General features: G+C 43.6%; 1 protein-coding gene across 18 annotated transcripts in view; it reads right to left on the bottom strand.

The window, feature by feature from the left end:
• Positions 1-18,264, bottom strand: part of sox5 (SRY-box transcription factor 5) — a 251,315-nt gene that overhangs the window by 46,302 nt on the left and 186,749 nt on the right. For 14 of the 18 annotated variants that reach the window (XM_044107512.1, XM_044107510.1, XM_044107513.1 and 11 more), the window contains 3 exons: positions 13,992-14,078; positions 6,363-6,535; positions 4,888-4,956 (listed from right to left, as the gene is read on the bottom strand). In XM_044107512.1, the coding sequence (XP_043963447.1) occupies positions 4,888-4,956; positions 6,363-6,535; positions 13,992-14,078 (329 nt within the window). The remainder of the gene's footprint in view (positions 1-4,887; positions 4,957-6,362; positions 6,536-13,991; positions 14,079-18,264) is intronic. The other 4 variants (XM_044107514.1, XM_044107515.1, XM_044107523.1 and 1 more) reach the window with 1 other exon arrangement.

Here is an 18,264-nt window from a genome sequence, read left to right as displayed (position 1 = left end):
TTGGATAATTGGCAGCGAGCTCAGGCTGCGTTCACCACGCGCCAGGCGGCACAGCTTGAACTTAAAGCGCCGCTGCGGCATAATGAAGATGTGGCCGCTAATTAACATATGGGGTGCGAAACAGGTTGGTTGGCACGCGGTGCGCTAAAAAAACTCCAAGGTAAAGTTATTATTGGGGAGTAATTAGCTCTATGAAGTTAATGCGCCGAACAATAGCTGCCAGCGCCGCACAATATGGCTCGCATATGAGCGCGCGAAAAAATAGCCCCCGCTAAAGTGCGAGTCCCACAGCTAAAATCTGTTGGCGACCATATGTTACGGCAATTAATGCAAGACCTGGTTGACCTATTGCGGAAGAGGTGAGGTACGAGCAATAGAACCAATAATTAATTTGGGCAGAGATAGAAAGAGAAGTGGAGATATGGCCGCTGTTTAATATTAGTCCATTAACTTTCTATAGACGGCGCTATTAGGCCGGTCCCCTGTGAATGCTGGGGCACGGTTCAGGAGGAAGTAACACTTGGATGGCAAAGGCTCCACAGACCAGAGTGTGTTTTTCAGGCTTTGAAAGGGTGGCAGAATCTCAGTGGGACGGGTGTGTGTGCCCGCGCACGGACACAGAGTCATACAGTGTGAACGGAAAGCACAAATTACTCGGGCTGCTGTGTAATGGTTGTGATTAAACAATTACACAGCCAATTGGGCTGGGTGCAGCTATGCAAGGGATACAGAGGTACTCGCTGTGTTTTTGTGGGCGACACAGGGCGCTTTCTCCTTTTGTCCTCTCCTTCCGACATGATCTGAAGAGTTGCCACCAAGGTTGATAACAAGCTTGTTAGCGGCTGTCCTCTGCGGTTCTGACCCTTCTTAAACCAGTCAAAGCATCAAGTGCTTTTCACTTTGTTCTGAATCTCCTCTCATTCACTGGTATGGAACCTACAGCGACGGTGAATCTTGATGAGATGAAAGACGGCACGCGGAGTACGCTCGGCTGTACCGGTGTGTTTTGGTTGACTAGCTTTTGACTCATTAGGGCCGACACTTTCTTATTCGCTCGTTCCTCTTGTTTCAGAACACAACGTCTGTGTGCGCTGCTGTTCTCTGAACATGTGCGCTCGCTCCCAAGGTAAGCCCCGAGCCGCTCGGCAGGTGAGCTCCTTTCATCCCCGTCGCGCTTCCCCGTCCTGGCCAGCTCCAGGTGGGGGCCTCGTGGACAAGTCGTTTTAATTAGAACGAGACGGAAAGTAAAGGGAGCTCGAAGAAAATGTGCTCACCTCTTACAGCTTAACAAGATGGCCCCCAGCGGGAGGTAATGTGTGAGGGAACGTGTGTTTTTTTTTTTCTTGTTTCTACATAATTCTCATGCTTGTGTTGGGATTTCTTATATTAGCACCAGAGCTGCACCTCAGGATTGAATGTAGAAAGTGAAGGTCGGTTTCCTTTCATCTGCAGAGGATAAACTAACAAGTGAAATGTTTTGTAGAGGACTCACGGCTTAGATTTCAGGCCGGGCTTAGTGGTCTAGTCGGCTTAAAAGTGATGGTTTCTTTTGGGCATTTCCAACACACAACTATATCTTGACCAAAACCGTTCGACTGTAGCTCTGGCTGTATTGTAGAAAGCTTTTGCAGCCTCTAACAAGTTTCCTTCCAGAATTGCGTTCGAGTTGGACTCAATTCAAAGTGTCGACGCATGGTCAAGTGGTTTTGAAATGTATGATTTTGCACACACCTTTCAAGGCCCACCAGTTCCTGTGAAACAAATGACTTTTACAAGTTCATAAGTTTGTAGGAATTAATGATCGAAGAGATACGACTTCTCATTTTATTTATTTTTTATGTTATCGGAGAAAAGAAAGAACAGAATGTGTATTTGGGATATTTGCCCAGTGCACTGGACGAGAACTGGATGTAAGGAGTTCAGTGTTTTTGTCTGACAGTACGTACTTCTTCACTGTCTCGGACAATTGCTTCTCAAAACTATCCATCCTGCTATCTGGCTGAAGAAGCGACTTCTGGAAGTTGAGTCGTTGGGGCTGTTTTACCCATAAACATGAAAGGGTAGACGACATGAAGGAAATAATGACGCTATCTTCATCACGCAACTGCGAGGAGAACCAGTCCTTTAACCAGCTTTCCTCTCTGCTATCGTGCTACAGAAAATCAATGCCAAAGCGGAATGATTTCACCACAAAATCCCAATAAAACACATTACAGGTTGTGGTTCACACCTGTCAAATGCTAAAAACGTAACTACTAGATTTAAAAGACATTGTATAATCAGTCATGATGACTGTCGAATGTTAATGCTGTTCATCATTAGCGTGGGCTGATATCATGACTTCCTCTGCATGCCAATTCTGAGCGCGCCTTTGGCCTAAATAGGCAACAACACTGCAAACTTCTTTTGGGGTTTCAGGGCGAGAAAAAATAGGAAACCCAATAGAAGGACAATAAATAATTTGTCCTCCATACATGAAGGATGTGTGTCAGTCTCTTCTCTTTTTCATGAGCGTTATAATTCGTTTCGTTTCATCACCTCTTCCGAGTGGACGGTTGAAAGCATTCTTCGCGAGCCTTTGGGGGGTTCGAGCCCAACAAAGCCAAGGACGGGACGCACACGGACGAAGGCGCGCGAACGGAGAGACAGCTGAACTCAGCCTCGTTAGGGGGAAACGCAATCACAAGGGGCTTATCGTGCTGGCACAAAACACACACGCACGCACGCGCACACACCCCAACACACTGAACCTGGTGCCCTCGCTCTGGCAGGCCATTGTATTGTGGGATTGTGCGGACAATCTCTTCATGAATGATTAAGCAGTGCTTTTCTCGACCAAGTCTTTGATGATGAGTGCGTTTTTGATCATCGACTCTACCCCGACTACGTGCGCGCCAGCAACCGATGCCCAATATTTTACGTTTTCGCCCTGTTTTTGTCTTGCGCGCGCTCACGCGTGTGTTTATGTGATGTTCATGTGAAAATGTGCGATTTCAGAGCTCCTGCGATGAGCCCCTGTTGATTGTGTCCCTCTCTTAACGAGGCTGCCTACAGCTGCCCCTGCTTGTGAGAAACTATTGTTGAGCGCGTTCAATGGAGAGACGCTTGTTTGGGAAAAGGTTGCAAAGTCATGGGAAAAGAGAGCTTTGTCTCGGCGGGGTCGTGAGGGAGTGAATCATGAGCGGACGTGTTTATAGCTTAACACACACACAGCTGCAGCAGAACGCACACACACACACACACACACTCGTGAAGAAATGAAAGCATCAAGAAGGCACAGAGGAACCCTAAGAAACAAACATGTGTTCTCTTTCTTTTTTGTTTTGTCAAAAGAGACAAAATGTGAACAATGCCGACTTTCACTCGCACAAAGCAAATAAACTGCTTTGCACGGAATCATGGACAGACAAACGTCCAACACACATGCACTCACAAGGTCTCTTATCACACAGACTGTGTATGGCTATACTCTTGGGGGAAGGAGAATGTGCGTGTGTGCGCTCCTTCTTGGACAGAGTGTCTCTTTATGGTACAAAGCCCCGCTTTCTCAGCTTAAAATTCAGTGTCATCTGCCTTTACAAAGTCCCAGGCTCTTCGTTCCAAGCCACCTGGACCAAAATAGAGGCTCCAGTGTAGCACCCTAAAGTACAATACTTCTATTTTTAAAGGCTCAGATATATACCCACCCCTTTCTCAAGCAGGAGACAAAGATTCACATTGAAAAAGGACGAGTAACTCGGCGAGTCTATTTAAGGTTCGTCTTTATATTGGTCATGATTAGATTTGGACGATTCAAATATGCGCTGAAGAACTGGAAATTGAGTTTGCATTCTGAGTTTGGGATTAAAGGAGTTCCACCTGGATGTGTTACGATAATAATGGGAAAAAATGTGTCCTTCGGTCTGTTGAAGACTGAAAGTGTCTCTCAGAATCAGGACAAGGCTAAATAAATCAAATTTTAGTATTTCCCATACTAGAAACTTTTGGAAATGTATTGACACCCTTATGCTTTACAACCACAAACCCCTTTTACTTCTGCTGCACATAAAATCCTAATGGAAAACAAAGTTGTAGTCATAATGTGGCAAAATGTGAAAAAGTTCAAGGGGTCACAGCGATCTATTAAGCACCGACATGCTTATGCTTCCCCGGTTTAACAGAAACGAGGCGCCGAGTTGCTCATTATTTTCAACTTTACTCATCCGTTTTCAAAAATCTATCAGTTAAAAAGTTATATTTCATAAAAAGTTGGCCAGTCTGTGCCGCCTCACCTCTCAGAGGAGAACAGCATGAACACTTGATTTTCCTCCCTCACCTCTGCAGAGCAGCTGCAAAGTGGAAACTTGCTTCTTTTGTTGTTTTTTAGTCATCCCTTTTTTTTTTTTTTTGCCAACACAGCCCAAGTTCTTCTGAGACATAATTAAGTTATTCCTCCACAGAAATTAAAACTATAAGTGGCTATTCATAAAGGCACCTGGTAGGACCCTCTTTTTTTTCTGCACTGAGAAGACTTGGTTTCATCACTTGATGGAAGGCACTCATTTATGCACTCGGCCGACTGACTTCGAATGCTCAGCTTTATGCTTGCTAAAACATTAGCTGTAATCCATCACGGTGCACAGGCCAGGTTTAGGTGATTGCACAAGTTGTGTGCATCGGAGCTGCTATAAAAGTCAATGTTGATTCAGGCCCCGAGAGCTGATGACGGAGCAAAGCTGCATCAATTACAATCACAAAACTGCCTTTCTGGGCCACTCTGACACACACACACACACGCACGCACACACACGCATACAACTGAAAGATGCTTTCACATTCACACGCTCTCACTCGGGCGCACACACACACACACACGCACGCACACACAAGAACACAAGCGGGCCTCACCTGGATTTGTTGCTGCAGGAGGTTGATTTTGTGTTGCTGCTGCAGGAGCTGCTGCTGTTGCCGGGCAATCTGGGAACAGAGCACACACACACCATAATGTCGTTTTTTTTTTCTTTTTGCTTTAGAGCGTGCATATTTCGAGTGTGTGTGCGTGCAGAGCTTGTGGGAGATGCGGCACATCTGCGGGCCTCTGGGGGCCGCCGGTTGCACGACAGAGGGTCGATGCCCCTTCATGAAACATTAAAGCTCCCCTCATCCAGACTCAGCAGTATGCGGCCCTTTATGGACAGGTACGAAAGCGACGCATAGAGCAAACAAAAAAAAACCCGTTTGATTTTGTAGACAAGTTTATGGCAAATTGTTCAAGATTTGTTAGATGTTAGAAGCTCAGAGTCTGGAGGGGGGAAAAAAAAAATCCAGCATGACATACAGTAACAGGGACGTGCTAAAGAGTCCAGCTTCCACATACATTCTTGTTCTGTCACAGTCATTCTGTGCGCTGCTGTGAGATGCAGCCCAGGGCTCTGTAATGCTTTGTGTTTGTCACAGGTGATTTGTCCTTACAGCTGTGTTTTTCTGTGTGGCTCTTTGTAAACCGAAGCTCTCCAGAAGCAAAGAAAAAAAAAAAAAGCACAACAACAACAACAAAAAAAGGGAAACCCTTCACTATGCAAATACCTGGAAGACTCTTGCCTGGAAACCTGGATGTGTGTGTGTGTGCGTGTGTGTGTGTGTGTATGCGAGAGAGAAAGACAGTGAGGGAGGAAGAAGTGTGTGTGTGCTTTTGCTACATCCGCTCCAATACAAAATGCCCTCAGCTGGTTCCTGTGTGTTTCTCCGGTTGCACTAATGCTCTACGTGACGTGAAATTGGGTGCATAGAAGAACTTGCACATAAAGTCAGATTTTTTTTCATTAACTCATGTTGGTGGAAGACTCTCTAATGAAGCCCCTATTGTTTATATATCCAGGTGCAGCAATAAAAGTCTCTTTGCATGGTTTCTACAATGTCTTTCACACTAAATTTCATTTATTTTTTTACACCTATGCTGACTTTGGTAATGAAAAAAAAAAAAATCTATTGCAGACTTTCCTAGAGTTTTCATGACTGCACAGGAACAGTTTGTTCAAGACAGTAAAATAAAACTTTGGACACATGTTAAATAAATGTGCGCTGTTTCCAGTATTTCCAAGGTCTATTTATTTTCTTTATGTGTCTGCATAAATAAATGCATTTGACTGAATGCAAATATCTGCACGCTGTTGCGGTTTTGCCCACTTTTTAGCGTTTTAGCTTTGCAAATTTGCACAGAGTAGAAGGTGAATTTTGGCCAAGATTTACCCCGTTTAAAGGTAAACTCGCCGCTTTTATGATTCTTGTTTGCGCAGAATTAGAGCGACTGACTAATTAGGATGGAGCTTTCAGCTGCAGAGCTTTTCCAAATGAGGCCCTTCACATGCAGCGGGCTCCTCTACCTGGTCCTGCTGCTGCTTGGCCAGCTCCATCTGCTGCCTCTGCTTCTCCATTTGTGAGGCGGCCAGCTTCTTCTGCTCCTCGTGCGCCGCCAGAAGCTGCTCCCTCAGGCTGCTCAACTGGCCAATCATGCCCATGAGCTGGCGCTCTTTCTCCGCCAGGCTGTCTGGGGTACCTAAAGGGCAAAAAAAAAAAAAAAAAAAGGAGGGGGGGAGATGGGGGTCAAAGGTGAAATGTTAGCACTTTGAAGAAGAGTACAAGACTCGGCTAAGGTTTCGCTAAGAAACCTTTTTTTTTTGCCCCTGCTCAAACGTAGAATATAAATTAAACCAACAATTTGCCTTTGTGTGTTTAGAAAGTCCTTCGTTCAGTGGAGGCCTGAGTGATTTGCAAAAGTATTGATACCTTGCAGGACTGAAAAGATTGATCGGATTAGCCGTGATGAATCGATTGAAATAATCATCAACTAATTTAGTAACCGATTAATCGCTAACTGGAGAATACAGACTCCCAAACAAATTTTTAAAAATGGCTACCTGCTGAAAGAAAACACACTCAGAGCAGTAATTAGACCAAAACTGTACGTCTATGTTTTATCCAATTATTTATTTGTTAATCCAAAAACATAATCATTACATCAGCTGTACTGATATTGAGTCAAGCAGATGCATCCTTTGCTACAAATGGTCAACATTCACTCATGTATTGCTATCAGTGCATCTTAGGCAATAAAATGAAATAGAAGGCACTGATTTTAAAATAATTAATCATCAGAACGGTCGATAAAACAGTTTGTTTACTAAAATGATGGTTTGCAACCTTGTAAACGTTTCTGCATTCTGACACGAAGTAACCTCAAACATCCACCTACGTATCTTTATTGATGCCACAGACCAGCACAACGTAGTGCAGAATTACGAATGGAAATATTTTCAAAATTGTTTGTAAATGAACATCTGTGATCAGGAATGTTCCCCTTCATGATGGGTTTCAGTTTGGGGACTGGTCACATATCGTTTTTCTTCCCTTTGCCAATTATACATTAATGTGTGTTGGTCTTTCACATAAAATCCTAATAAAATACAGAGGAGTTTGTGGGAAAAGTTTAAAAGGTATGAATGCCTTTAGAAAATCCTAGTTTCTAGACTTAAAACACCAACAAAAAAACCCAACAAAAAACATTAAACCCCAGTAAAGACATCCGTGGCTTGTTGGTTAGATTTATGTCTGGGTGGTTTGGGGGTTTTAACAGCAGGGGGGAGCGTGGCAGTGGAAGATGTGCTTTATAACGAGCGTTGGTCTGCTCCAGAGTCGCACAACCAGATGTTAACCGGTTTCCCTGGGAGGCAAAAGGCCGGCATCAATTAATCAAGTCCCATCCATCATCATCATCATCATCACAGCTTTACCGCCTTATTGAAAGAAGGAAAAATAAATCTGGCGGAGGAAATATTTGTAAACAGTCAAAATGTGGTGGGGAGCAGGAGCAGGAGAAAAAAAAAGAAGAAGAAGCAAAAAATAAAAAAAGCAAATGTAAAAACCAGAGCCAGACTCATACGTTTCACAAACAAAAACCGATCCGCAGCCAGGTTTGGGGAATTTACATTTCTCACTAAAAAACTGGAAGCCAAAAGCAAACGTATTTGATTTTCCACAGAATTACGGGGACATTTGGAGACTGAGCCGCAGCTATCAAGCTGTATTTCTGTGTGATTAAGCTAAGGAGAGAGAGAGAGAGAGAGAGAGAGAGAGAGAGAGAGGAGAGGGAGAACAGAGCAAAAGAGAGTGTGTCTGGTCTGTGTTTACTCTGCAGTCAGCCAACCTCCTTCTCACATTTAGCATGGCCTGACCTTTGACTCCTTAGATCCTGACATACCAGCTCCATTACACACACACATACACAGGCCTCCACACAAGGCCTAAATCATTCAACAGGATGTAGTTATAGGGAGGCACACTGAGGCCCAATCAGCACGAGTGTGTGAGTTCTTGTCTGGTCATATGGACTCATGTTTGCCTACATGCCTTTGTTTTAGTGTGTGTGTGCGTGTGTGTGTGTGTGTGTGTGTGTGGAAGAACACAATGCCTCATTGTTCCTCGGTTGCTACCTTTAACAGGACCGCATTCCTGTGCCAGTCAAACCAGATGAGGAAGAGAAAGGGAGCAGAAAGACGGCGGAAGAAAGACAATATGATAAAAAATAAAAGGAGTAAGGGATGTATGATCCGCCCTTTGACCGCCAGAGGAGGTGGAAGACGTCCATTTGTCCGCCGCCTCCTCCTCCGCTGCCCACCGGCAAACCCTGCGCCTCCTCTTCCTCCCTCACTCTTCCCCACCCCCCCGCGCTCCATCCATCCGCCAACAATGAACAATAAAGGCAACTGTCGGGAGCGCTGGCCGCTGGAAAAATAAACACGCCGCTGTCCTAACTCACAGACCCACCTTTGTAGCTGGAGAGTGTGTGCATGTGTGGTGGTGGGGGTGTGCTTGCTCGTGTGTGTGTGGAGCTAAAGCTGACCGAGACAAGAAAGGGCCTTGTGTTAAAAACGTTAGGCTGTTCAAACGCGGGGTGAAGGGGTGTGGAGGAAAAGGGCAGAAAGGAGAGGGGAGGGGGTCGCAAAGGTGAAACGATGGATCAAAGGAGGCTTTTTTGTAGGGGTTAACCAACCTTCCAACACAGACGTGAGACACACACCCACACACACACCCACACACACTCTGAAATGTAGTAAAAAACCAAAGGCTTTATTAGCTGCGTTTCCATTGAGCTTAAAACGGCGCATATTGGAATTTGATTAACAGAAGCAGAAAAGAAGTTAGTGTTTTAATTAAACAACTTTTGCGCCAGGAGGAGGAGGTTGCTTGGCTGCAGGTGTGTTTTCATTTACCTTAAAATTGTGCAAATTGGAATTATGAAAATAAATTAGCTTTACAGAAACACGCTGACTCATCTTTTTTCGCTGAAAGGTTTTTTTGCGCTAGTATGAGTTGGTCTTTTTGCCGTATTGGATTTAGCGTGTTTCGCTGCGATGGAAACAGTTTTTTTCCATAACACGAGTCAGATGATAATCAAGCGGATGTTACTACTGGTGGAAATGACGAAGAAGACGACAGGACGTGGTAGGAGTATGACAACGCGGCAAGTTTTGTAATGCCTTATCGCCTGAACAAACTTATTCACATTTGAGTTTAACTAACGGAAATGCCTTAATTTTTTCTCTAAAGGTTAGTTTTGGGCTCTAGTGGCTTTTATCTGAAAGGGCTAAGACAGAAAAGTAGGTAAAAAAAGAGAGGGAAGACATGCAGCCGGGAATCGAACCTGTGACGGCCGCGTCAAAGACTCAGGCCTCCCTATGTGGGCTGTGCTTCACCCCTGTGCCACCACAGCACTCTGGAAATGCCTCAATTTCCAGAAGTAGGAACATTTCACACTCTGACCCTCTTTTGAGTATCACTTATCAGTAAACAAGAATATTTTCAGGACAAACTTGAGAGGCGAGACCAGATCTCTTGCTTTCAGCTCCTCCTCTACTGACCCCATAAATCAGCCTGCATCGCCTTGTTTCCTCCGCTGCTCTGAGGCAGGCAGCCAGGCGGATCAATAACTGCTTTCCTCCACGGGTTAACACACATTCTTCCTTAGGCAGATTACTCCATCCTGTGATTATCAGAACCAAGACCAACTTTCTCCTTTCTCGCTCCTGCTCACACACACACACACACACACACACACAAACTCCCAGCCTCGCTCACGTACAGGGTAATTAACCAATCTCCAACAATGTAATACTTGTCACCGCGCTCCTACTGCTAATTAATGACCCAGGCTGCGCTGATAACTCCTCGCGGGTGAGACGGGAGGGAATGAGAACGAAGAGAAGCAGCCAATAGATGGAGGAGCCTCGGGTAGGAAAGTGAAGGAGGAAAGACGCGGAGGACGGCATGGAGAGGAGGAGTGGAGGCTTTTCCCGGTTTCCAAATTTCTGCAGTTTCTGACGCTGCAATTCCGGTTTTAACCAATTCCAATTTTAATTCCCAACAGGAATGGACAAAATTCATGCATTCAAGTACACGTCCCTCAATATTTACATGGTTCTAATTTAACTCAAAAATACATCAACGTACATGATTTGGATTTTTTGAATGTTGGGAGTTATTGGTTGTGATATACAATGAAATCAAGGGAAAACTGGTTGATTGGTGCAACTTTATTCAAAGAGTTTTGTCACCAAAAACTCCATAAGTTATTTATAGACAATATTGTAAGTATTTATTGTGGTCAGGTCATTAATTTGCTAACAGAACTTAATGTTTGTAGCAACCAAACATTAAGTTTCTTCCTTATATATTCTATAACTTCATAGCTTTGGAGCAGTTTTTGACCATCATAACGTTAAGTCATTGTTGGCTGGTTAATATATTGAAGCTCCAGCATTCAAAGCTATTTTTAAACATGTAATAGTGCAGGCATTTATGTAATAATATACAAACAAAACTGCTTTTATTGGAAATGAGATATGTTTTTAATCAAGATTGGAATAACGGATTTCTTAATCATCAAATTCATTTATTTCACAATATACAGCAAGAAGAACTTAAACATTCATCTTTAAGTTGAATGTTGTTTATTCGTTAGTTGGATATTGAATTAATGTCTCGTTTGTTTCACTTTATAGAACATAAGTTCTGCTACCAGCACTGTTCATATTTCCCATGAGCTTTGAATTTAACGAGTCTGTTTTTAACCTGGCCAACCTGAACACCAGGGTGCGCTCAGCTTCTTGTCGTCACACTCATCTTCATAGTGCACATGTAAAAAGTCTAACAGTTTGAAGGAAGGTGAGGTAAATCAAAGCCAGGACAGACATCTTTCTTTCCACTCGTCACCATCTACTGAGACGCGCTTGATGTTAATGGTACTCCTCTATGTGAACATTTATTCTGTCTCTCCACGTCCATGTAACGGTGAGTGCATATAGTTTGCGATGTGAACCGCATGGGGCCTTTTACCAACGCCTATGGAGCAGGAGGCGGCGGCGGCGGCTCAGAGGCACTTTGTTCCTGGCAAAAAGTTCTTCAGTGGAATTTGATTTGGGGGAGAGAAAAAAAAAAACGCAGACATGAGAGAGCAGCGCCAACATCTTCACTTTTCCACACACACAACATTACGTAAGTACGAAGACACAGTGGGTCCAGCAGATGCGAACTTAAACAGAGGCATGCATATATATTGCTCCCCAGCTGCTGGTGTGCGGCGCGCAAAGCGGGAAGCCCCTCTGCTGAAATGTCAGCGCGACAGGGCGCTAGAAGAGGGGGTTTGATCAATGGAGGCCCCCTCTAGATGGCCAGGCCCCTCAGTGAGCCTCTTTGATTACATATTGCTTTGCTTCCTAATGAAGTTCAATCACTGGAGGAGAACGACGGCTTTGCCCCGAAGTTACAGGGAATAATAGCTGCTCTCCTCAACCTTTCTCTCATCTTTTTCTCATTTCGGTCTCTGATTCCTGCATCCATCCGTCTTGGATATTAAGTAAAGTTGAACTTCAGAAAAAAAAGATGGACCCACAAGGACGTAGTTAACTTTATGTCATATAGCCGAGGAAGCGGAAGGTTTTACTTTACATTTTTTTGAAACTTTAACCTGAATGGCTCCCTCACTCTGAAAGTAATTGACTGATGAGCCAATAAACAGAATGTGACGGTTATTCTTTTTGAAAATGCACCAGCTGGTCCGGCTTAGTCATTTCGAAACAGAATCCACAAGATGACAAGATGGTAGGGATGTTTCAATGGTTACCAAGAGAAACAAACCTAATGGGTTTCCCACGGTTACCATTTCTCCCCTAAGCTGAAAATGATCGATAACGTCACATCCAGTTACAACACTACTCAAAACGCAGCGTTTCAGAAGTTAATTAACATCTACATGACAGTTTAAGCAAGTTAAACAGAACTTTCTCAGCTCCATTTGTCCAACTTTGACACCCTCAACATTTGCTAAGCTCATCAACCACCGATTTTACCGTTACCTGCGTTTCCAAGCAAATCCTCCATAAACATACTTTCACATTACTTTCACAGTAACTGAATTTGACTTTAAATGGCTTTTCAGCGCACAATAAACCAACATTTTTGTGGGGAAGAATTAAATGTCTGGGGAGGAAATTTTCCAACAGGAGTTACGGCTTCATGCATCGTGGGATTTGTAGTTTTGACACAACGTAATCTTTCTCAGCCACGGCGACAGATCCCAAAACAAACAAATCACCCTCAGGAGAAAAGCCTTTCTGTCAAAACTGTTAAAACGGCAGATGAACAGATACAACTTCCTCCAAACTTCAAAATAAGAGCCTCGGGGATATAAGCTGACTTACTAACAGCTGGGTTTATTGTGTGTTTGGGCTGCAGCCTGATATTTATGCATGAAATAAAAGGCACTTGTAAAATTTAAGAATCGCTTGTAAAACACTGAAAATGATCTTAATGCTGTAAATATGTCGTGAGTCAACCTCAGCAGACAGAAACTAAGCAGTTACACATTTGCTCACCCAATATGCACTAAAGTCTATTGATATTAGAGGTAAAATACTTTCTGCAGAAATCTCACTGGGGTTACCTTCACTGTCTATGAACTATGAAAGCCAATCTAGTAAATTAATGTGTTGTTTTCATATGAATCTTTAGTAAAGTGCCATTTTATAGCATAATAAAGTAGCTACATTAACCTCAGTTGTTATAAAAATGCTGTACCAAATATGACTTAAAAGAAATTTTACCCAGTAATTCAACACCTCTGTCTCTTTAAAAACTCCTGTTCTTTCTGAAACTCCATTACATCAGTCCTTAATAAACTCTTTAATAATGTCTTCAGAGGGGTTTCACTGAGAAGTAGCTCCTATAACGAGCTCAGCAGATACGCAGTTCCACCAGGTGTTTGCTAATTGCTGCTGGCTAGTCTTAAGGAGCAGAGTGAGGGCATTGTGGGGGAGGGCTGCTCTGTGAGATGGAGCTTTGTCCTCGAAGGCGGGGCTAGGTCCACCCCAAGCGTTTGCACAGCTGTCTCCCATGGCGGCTGCTGTGATTTCTCAAACAGCCATGAAAGCCTCAAGGCAAAACTCCAGGTATGTTTTTGATGAGGAAGTAACATTATAACATGACGCAAAGCTCAAAAACGAAATCATTCTTACAAAATACTGTCTCTTTAATTAATCCTATTTTATTCATACATATAGTCCCACAGACATCTCACTTCAGAAGACAGCCTGTGTGTAGGTGAGAGTCAATATGTGACAGAAAAATAAAAAAATGTCACTTTTACTACTAGTAATACTATTATTATTATGAATGATTGTGATAATTATAATGTTCCAAAAGGGTGATTTTTGGAAGCATAAAAATCTACAGTATCCTGTAAACAGGGTGCTTGCTAACTATTGTGACTTTTTTACTCATTCCAGTCATTGTAGTTAATTTGTATAAAACAAAGCTGAGCCCATCCTGGATTTTAAAAAAAGTAATGTTTTTTTCTAATAATGCAACACAAAGTCCAAAATTTCACTTTGTATGGATTCAGTGGTCATTAAAATTACATAAGCGTTGCTTTATGCCGTTGTTATTTCCTTTTGCCGTACCTTTAATTTCTCCGATGTGCCCTGAGCCCATGGCCAAAAGTTTATCCTTCCAGTCCTTTGACAACAGCCTCTCAATGCTGGGGGCCTCTGTTTAGGGTAGGAAGGGGGGAGGTCGGGGGGGTGAGGGTTTGCAGAGGAGAGGGAGAGAGAGAGGGATTCAGTTGGCTGGCCAACATGACAATAAAGCTCATTTAAAGTCCATTTGCTGTAATAAAGGCAGCGGCGGCTCAGCCTAATGGCCGCATCAGCAGGAGAGAGAGGGAGAGGGAGAGAGGCGGAAGGAGAGAAGCTGATAATCGAAAAGAGAGCAAATCTGAAAAACAAAAACAGGCGGGCGAAAGGGAAACGAGCGAGAAAGGAGGAGAGAGACGAGTGGAGGACAGAGAGACAGACAGAGAGAGGCTTTTTCTCCCCTCTCACCTGCTGCTAGAGAATCATTAGCCCTGTGGGCCCTGAGACAAAGAGGGCCTTAATGCACCCGCCACAATGGACACATTATCAGCTAGCGCTTTGTTTTCAACACACACTTCACACAGTCTCTCTCTCTCTCTCACTCACACACACACACACACAAAAAGCGCTGCACGGGCACACATGCAGAATCCCTAATTATGATTCTAACTGTGGTCACAATTCTGCACAGATGTACACACACACACATACACACACGCGCACACAGCGGGAGGAGTGGAAATGTCACACAGGAGAGCATGTGCATGGAGAGACCCAGTCCTGAGTGTGTGCATGCAGACTGCACACACACACGCACGCACACAAATCAGAAAGTTACACACAGTGGTGGAAATAACATTTTAGTGTGAAGTCTTCCTAATCATTTACAGAGAAACAAACTGTTTTGAACTTTTGCGCACACTTCCACACTCTGGACGTTTCTTCTAAGCGTTTAAATGACATAATTTCTAACTTTAACAGAGCCACGCCCAGCAGCTAAAGCAGAAACAACCTGTTTACACACTGACACTCCTGTATTAATCATCTAATGGGAATATCTAGACCAATACCTGAACACCCCGCGTTTACTTCAGCTTACAGCAGCTGCTAATGTTAACTCGTCTTAAACTCACAGTAAACAAATTGTTTTTGTGAATCAGTGATGGATTCAGCTGCACACATCATAAGCAAACACCAATGAATTTATAAGTCACCATGCGCAGTGTTAAAGTTTGAGCGCAGGGTTTTTAACTGCGTATTTTCATGCAGCCGATACAAACATCTGTCAGCCGGTTTTTGATGTGATGAACCGGGCTGCTTTCATGTTTTTTTTAAAGAAACTCAAAAATCAAGTTGGACCATGAAGTACAACATCAACCAGACTAATGATTGTTCTACACTACAAGCAGTCCAGCTTCAGAAATTTGACTGGCAGATGAGCTTGGAAAAAAAACAACCCATTTCAATATATTATTTCAACTTGATTGATTGAAAATCAAAGAATTAAAAAATTCTGACTTAAAAATTTGAAAAGCACTGCTTTAAATCACAGTTAGATTTTTTTTTATAAAACCTTTATTCCCCCCATATTTTTAAAGACACAAACACTTACAAAAAAAAAGCTGAGGGGAGTAAGAGGGGGCTCAGAAGGAAGGACCCAAGGCACTATTCGACCAAGGATCGCCCTTGTAAAGGCGTAGATGTTATAAGCAAAATAAAAATCCAGGTTTATATCCATGTTGAGCTGAACAGCTGTTCTTCACATCCATCCATTGTGATAAACAACATTATTTATTTTACTACCAATCAAAAACTGGTTTCCTAATGGTTCCCTTTAAGCCGTGGAGGTATCGTCAAGAGACCAGGACGGCGGAAGATGGAAGATTTTCAGGATTCAGTAATTCCTTCAATCACACACACTCACACAAATCATCGCATAAGGGACTAAAGATGTTTGGGCTTGGCAGAGAAACACACACACACACACACACACACACATTGTACCTCCACTGTTATGTGCTTCCAGCTTCCCCTGAGGGTCCGGTGTTGTCCCTTTCTTTTGGCTTTGAGACAAGTGCATTCACGCCTTGCTGATTACCGCGGCCGCAAGCTCCCAAACACACACACACGCACACGCACACACACACACACACGGTCAAAGATCAATACTGAAGTTCAAACCAGGCCACCTCTGACTTTTCCTGTTCATCTCGCCTTCATCCTTGTCCTGGCCTGTCCTTGTGTTTGCCGCGTTGACAGAGATTCAGTCCCTGACACACCCCACTGCCCCTCCCTCCCCCGGTACTTCTCGTGTCCCTCGGGGTGGATGGGTAAGAGGGGGGCTGTTGTTTGGCTGAGCGATGAAGGTATGAAGCAGGAGGAGAATGTTTGTCTAAAACAGGGAGCAGTGAGAGAACACACTGCAGACTCCTGCAGCTCTCCTCATGTCAGCTGTCTTAGCATCACCCCAACAGGTGCTATTAGCCCCTGCACTCCGTCCCCCCCCCCGCCGCCCTCCACCATCCCTCTTTCTCTCAACAATGACAGAGGCTTTTAAGCCAAAGAGCTTTGACAAGTGAGAGGGAACAACAAATGGCAGTGTCGCCCGTTCTCTCTCCGTCTCCCTCGCTCTCTGTCTCCATCTCCTAGTTATTATTTTTATTTATTAACAGGGCTGCAGCCATTGTCCCCGATGACAGGCCGGGGCCACTTTAACTATTAATAAAAGCCAAGAGGCTCTTTCATTGTGTGGCGGACGGCGAAAAGGGAGGAAGTGGGCATGGGGGAGCTGGAGAGGGAGGCTGGAGAAAAGAAAAGAGGAGCTGAATCTTTTAGTGAGCCGCTGAATGATGCGGTGAACCTCCACTGTTGCCCAAACCGCAGTAAAAAACACCAACACACAAACTTCTGAATAGGTTGGAACTGTCACCTTAGAAAATGTCACTCTGACTCCCAGCTATTAGCTTCTCATCGCTGCTGTTTTTGGCGCATTAGAATCCTGTCAACCTCCAAATGTGCTTTCTTAGCCGACTCCAGACTCCCCGACAACAACAATAGCCATCGCGTCTGGCGCACATCGCTTCCAGAAAGCCTCCTTTTCACCTCTGCCACATTCACAGATTCAATACTTTTATCTTCCATTTCAGTGAACAGAATGAAAACACCTCTTCTACTTCGCCCTGCATTAGAGTTGGGGACATTTGAGGCTAAAAAAAACCATTCAGCTGCAGATATATTTGTCATGATCCCTCGTAAAGATGTGTAAAAGAAATGTCAATTTGGGCATCACTCTCCCGCCTGAACACCCAATGAAAGCACTCTACAAAGAACTATAGACAAGTCACTAGGATTATTGGAAGAGAAAAAGGTTTAACTCCAAATATACATTTGTGATGGTAGGACAGAAATGGTCATATTCTGCCATGCTACACAGACCAGGTAGCTTCTTGCTGTACCTCTCTCACAACAAGCTCCTTCCATCTGTCTCCATCAGTATTAAACTTTTTAAACAGGCAATTTAAGGTTTAGGCAAGTCTTGTAATTTGTAAGTTTTTTTTTTAAATTATTATTAAAAAAAACATACTTTCTAAAGTTGAAAAAGCAACTTTTCTTGGCTAAAACGGCTTCTTTTCCAGATCATATTTGTGCCACAAGGGGGAACAGGAAGTCATGGATTACTAGACGGTGAGAGAAAAGCTTTTTTCCAGACATTCTTAGAGATTCCTGTACACTTGACACCAGTGATTAAAAAAACAAACAAACAAACAAAAACAGTTATTAACCTTGGATTCTTTGTACTTAATTTAAACAAAATAACCAGCATTAAAAAAAAAGCAGCCAACTCATTTGTCAGAGTCTGAATATAAAATGAAAACGGCACAACTCTTTCCATGAAAACTCCCAAACTCCTCCCTCATCTTCTGGCGAGTGGCACGCCGCCTGTTTGTGTGTGTGTGTGTGTGTGTGTGTGTGTGTATGGGATGGGTATATGTTAGTGGTGAGGTAAGTGTGAGGAGCTTGTTGCCCACGCTGGGGCGGGGGCTGCATATTTGGCGGGGTGGGGTGCTCTGAGCAGAGGGCGGAGATGGGACACCCACTCACCATGTTTAAGCTAACTTATTGAAGATCACCCTTCCTATTTATTTCCTGTCTAAAAAAAGTATGTTTCATGTCATCTTGTTCCAGTTGCTAATTAGTCTTATGATGAATAAAATATCACCTCTCCTGATGTCTCTGTGTCTCGCTCAAATGTTTCCCCAAAATGTATCTCCTCCTCCCCCAACTTCTCTTAGCTTGCGTCCAAACACCTTCTGCCTTTCTT

This window comes from Gambusia affinis, linkage group LG23 (genome assembly GCF_019740435.1).
Source record: "Gambusia affinis linkage group LG23, SWU_Gaff_1.0, whole genome shotgun sequence".
Taxonomy (NCBI): domain Eukaryota; kingdom Metazoa; phylum Chordata; class Actinopteri; order Cyprinodontiformes; family Poeciliidae; genus Gambusia; species Gambusia affinis.
This window is presented reverse-complemented; position numbering and strand designations above follow the sequence as displayed.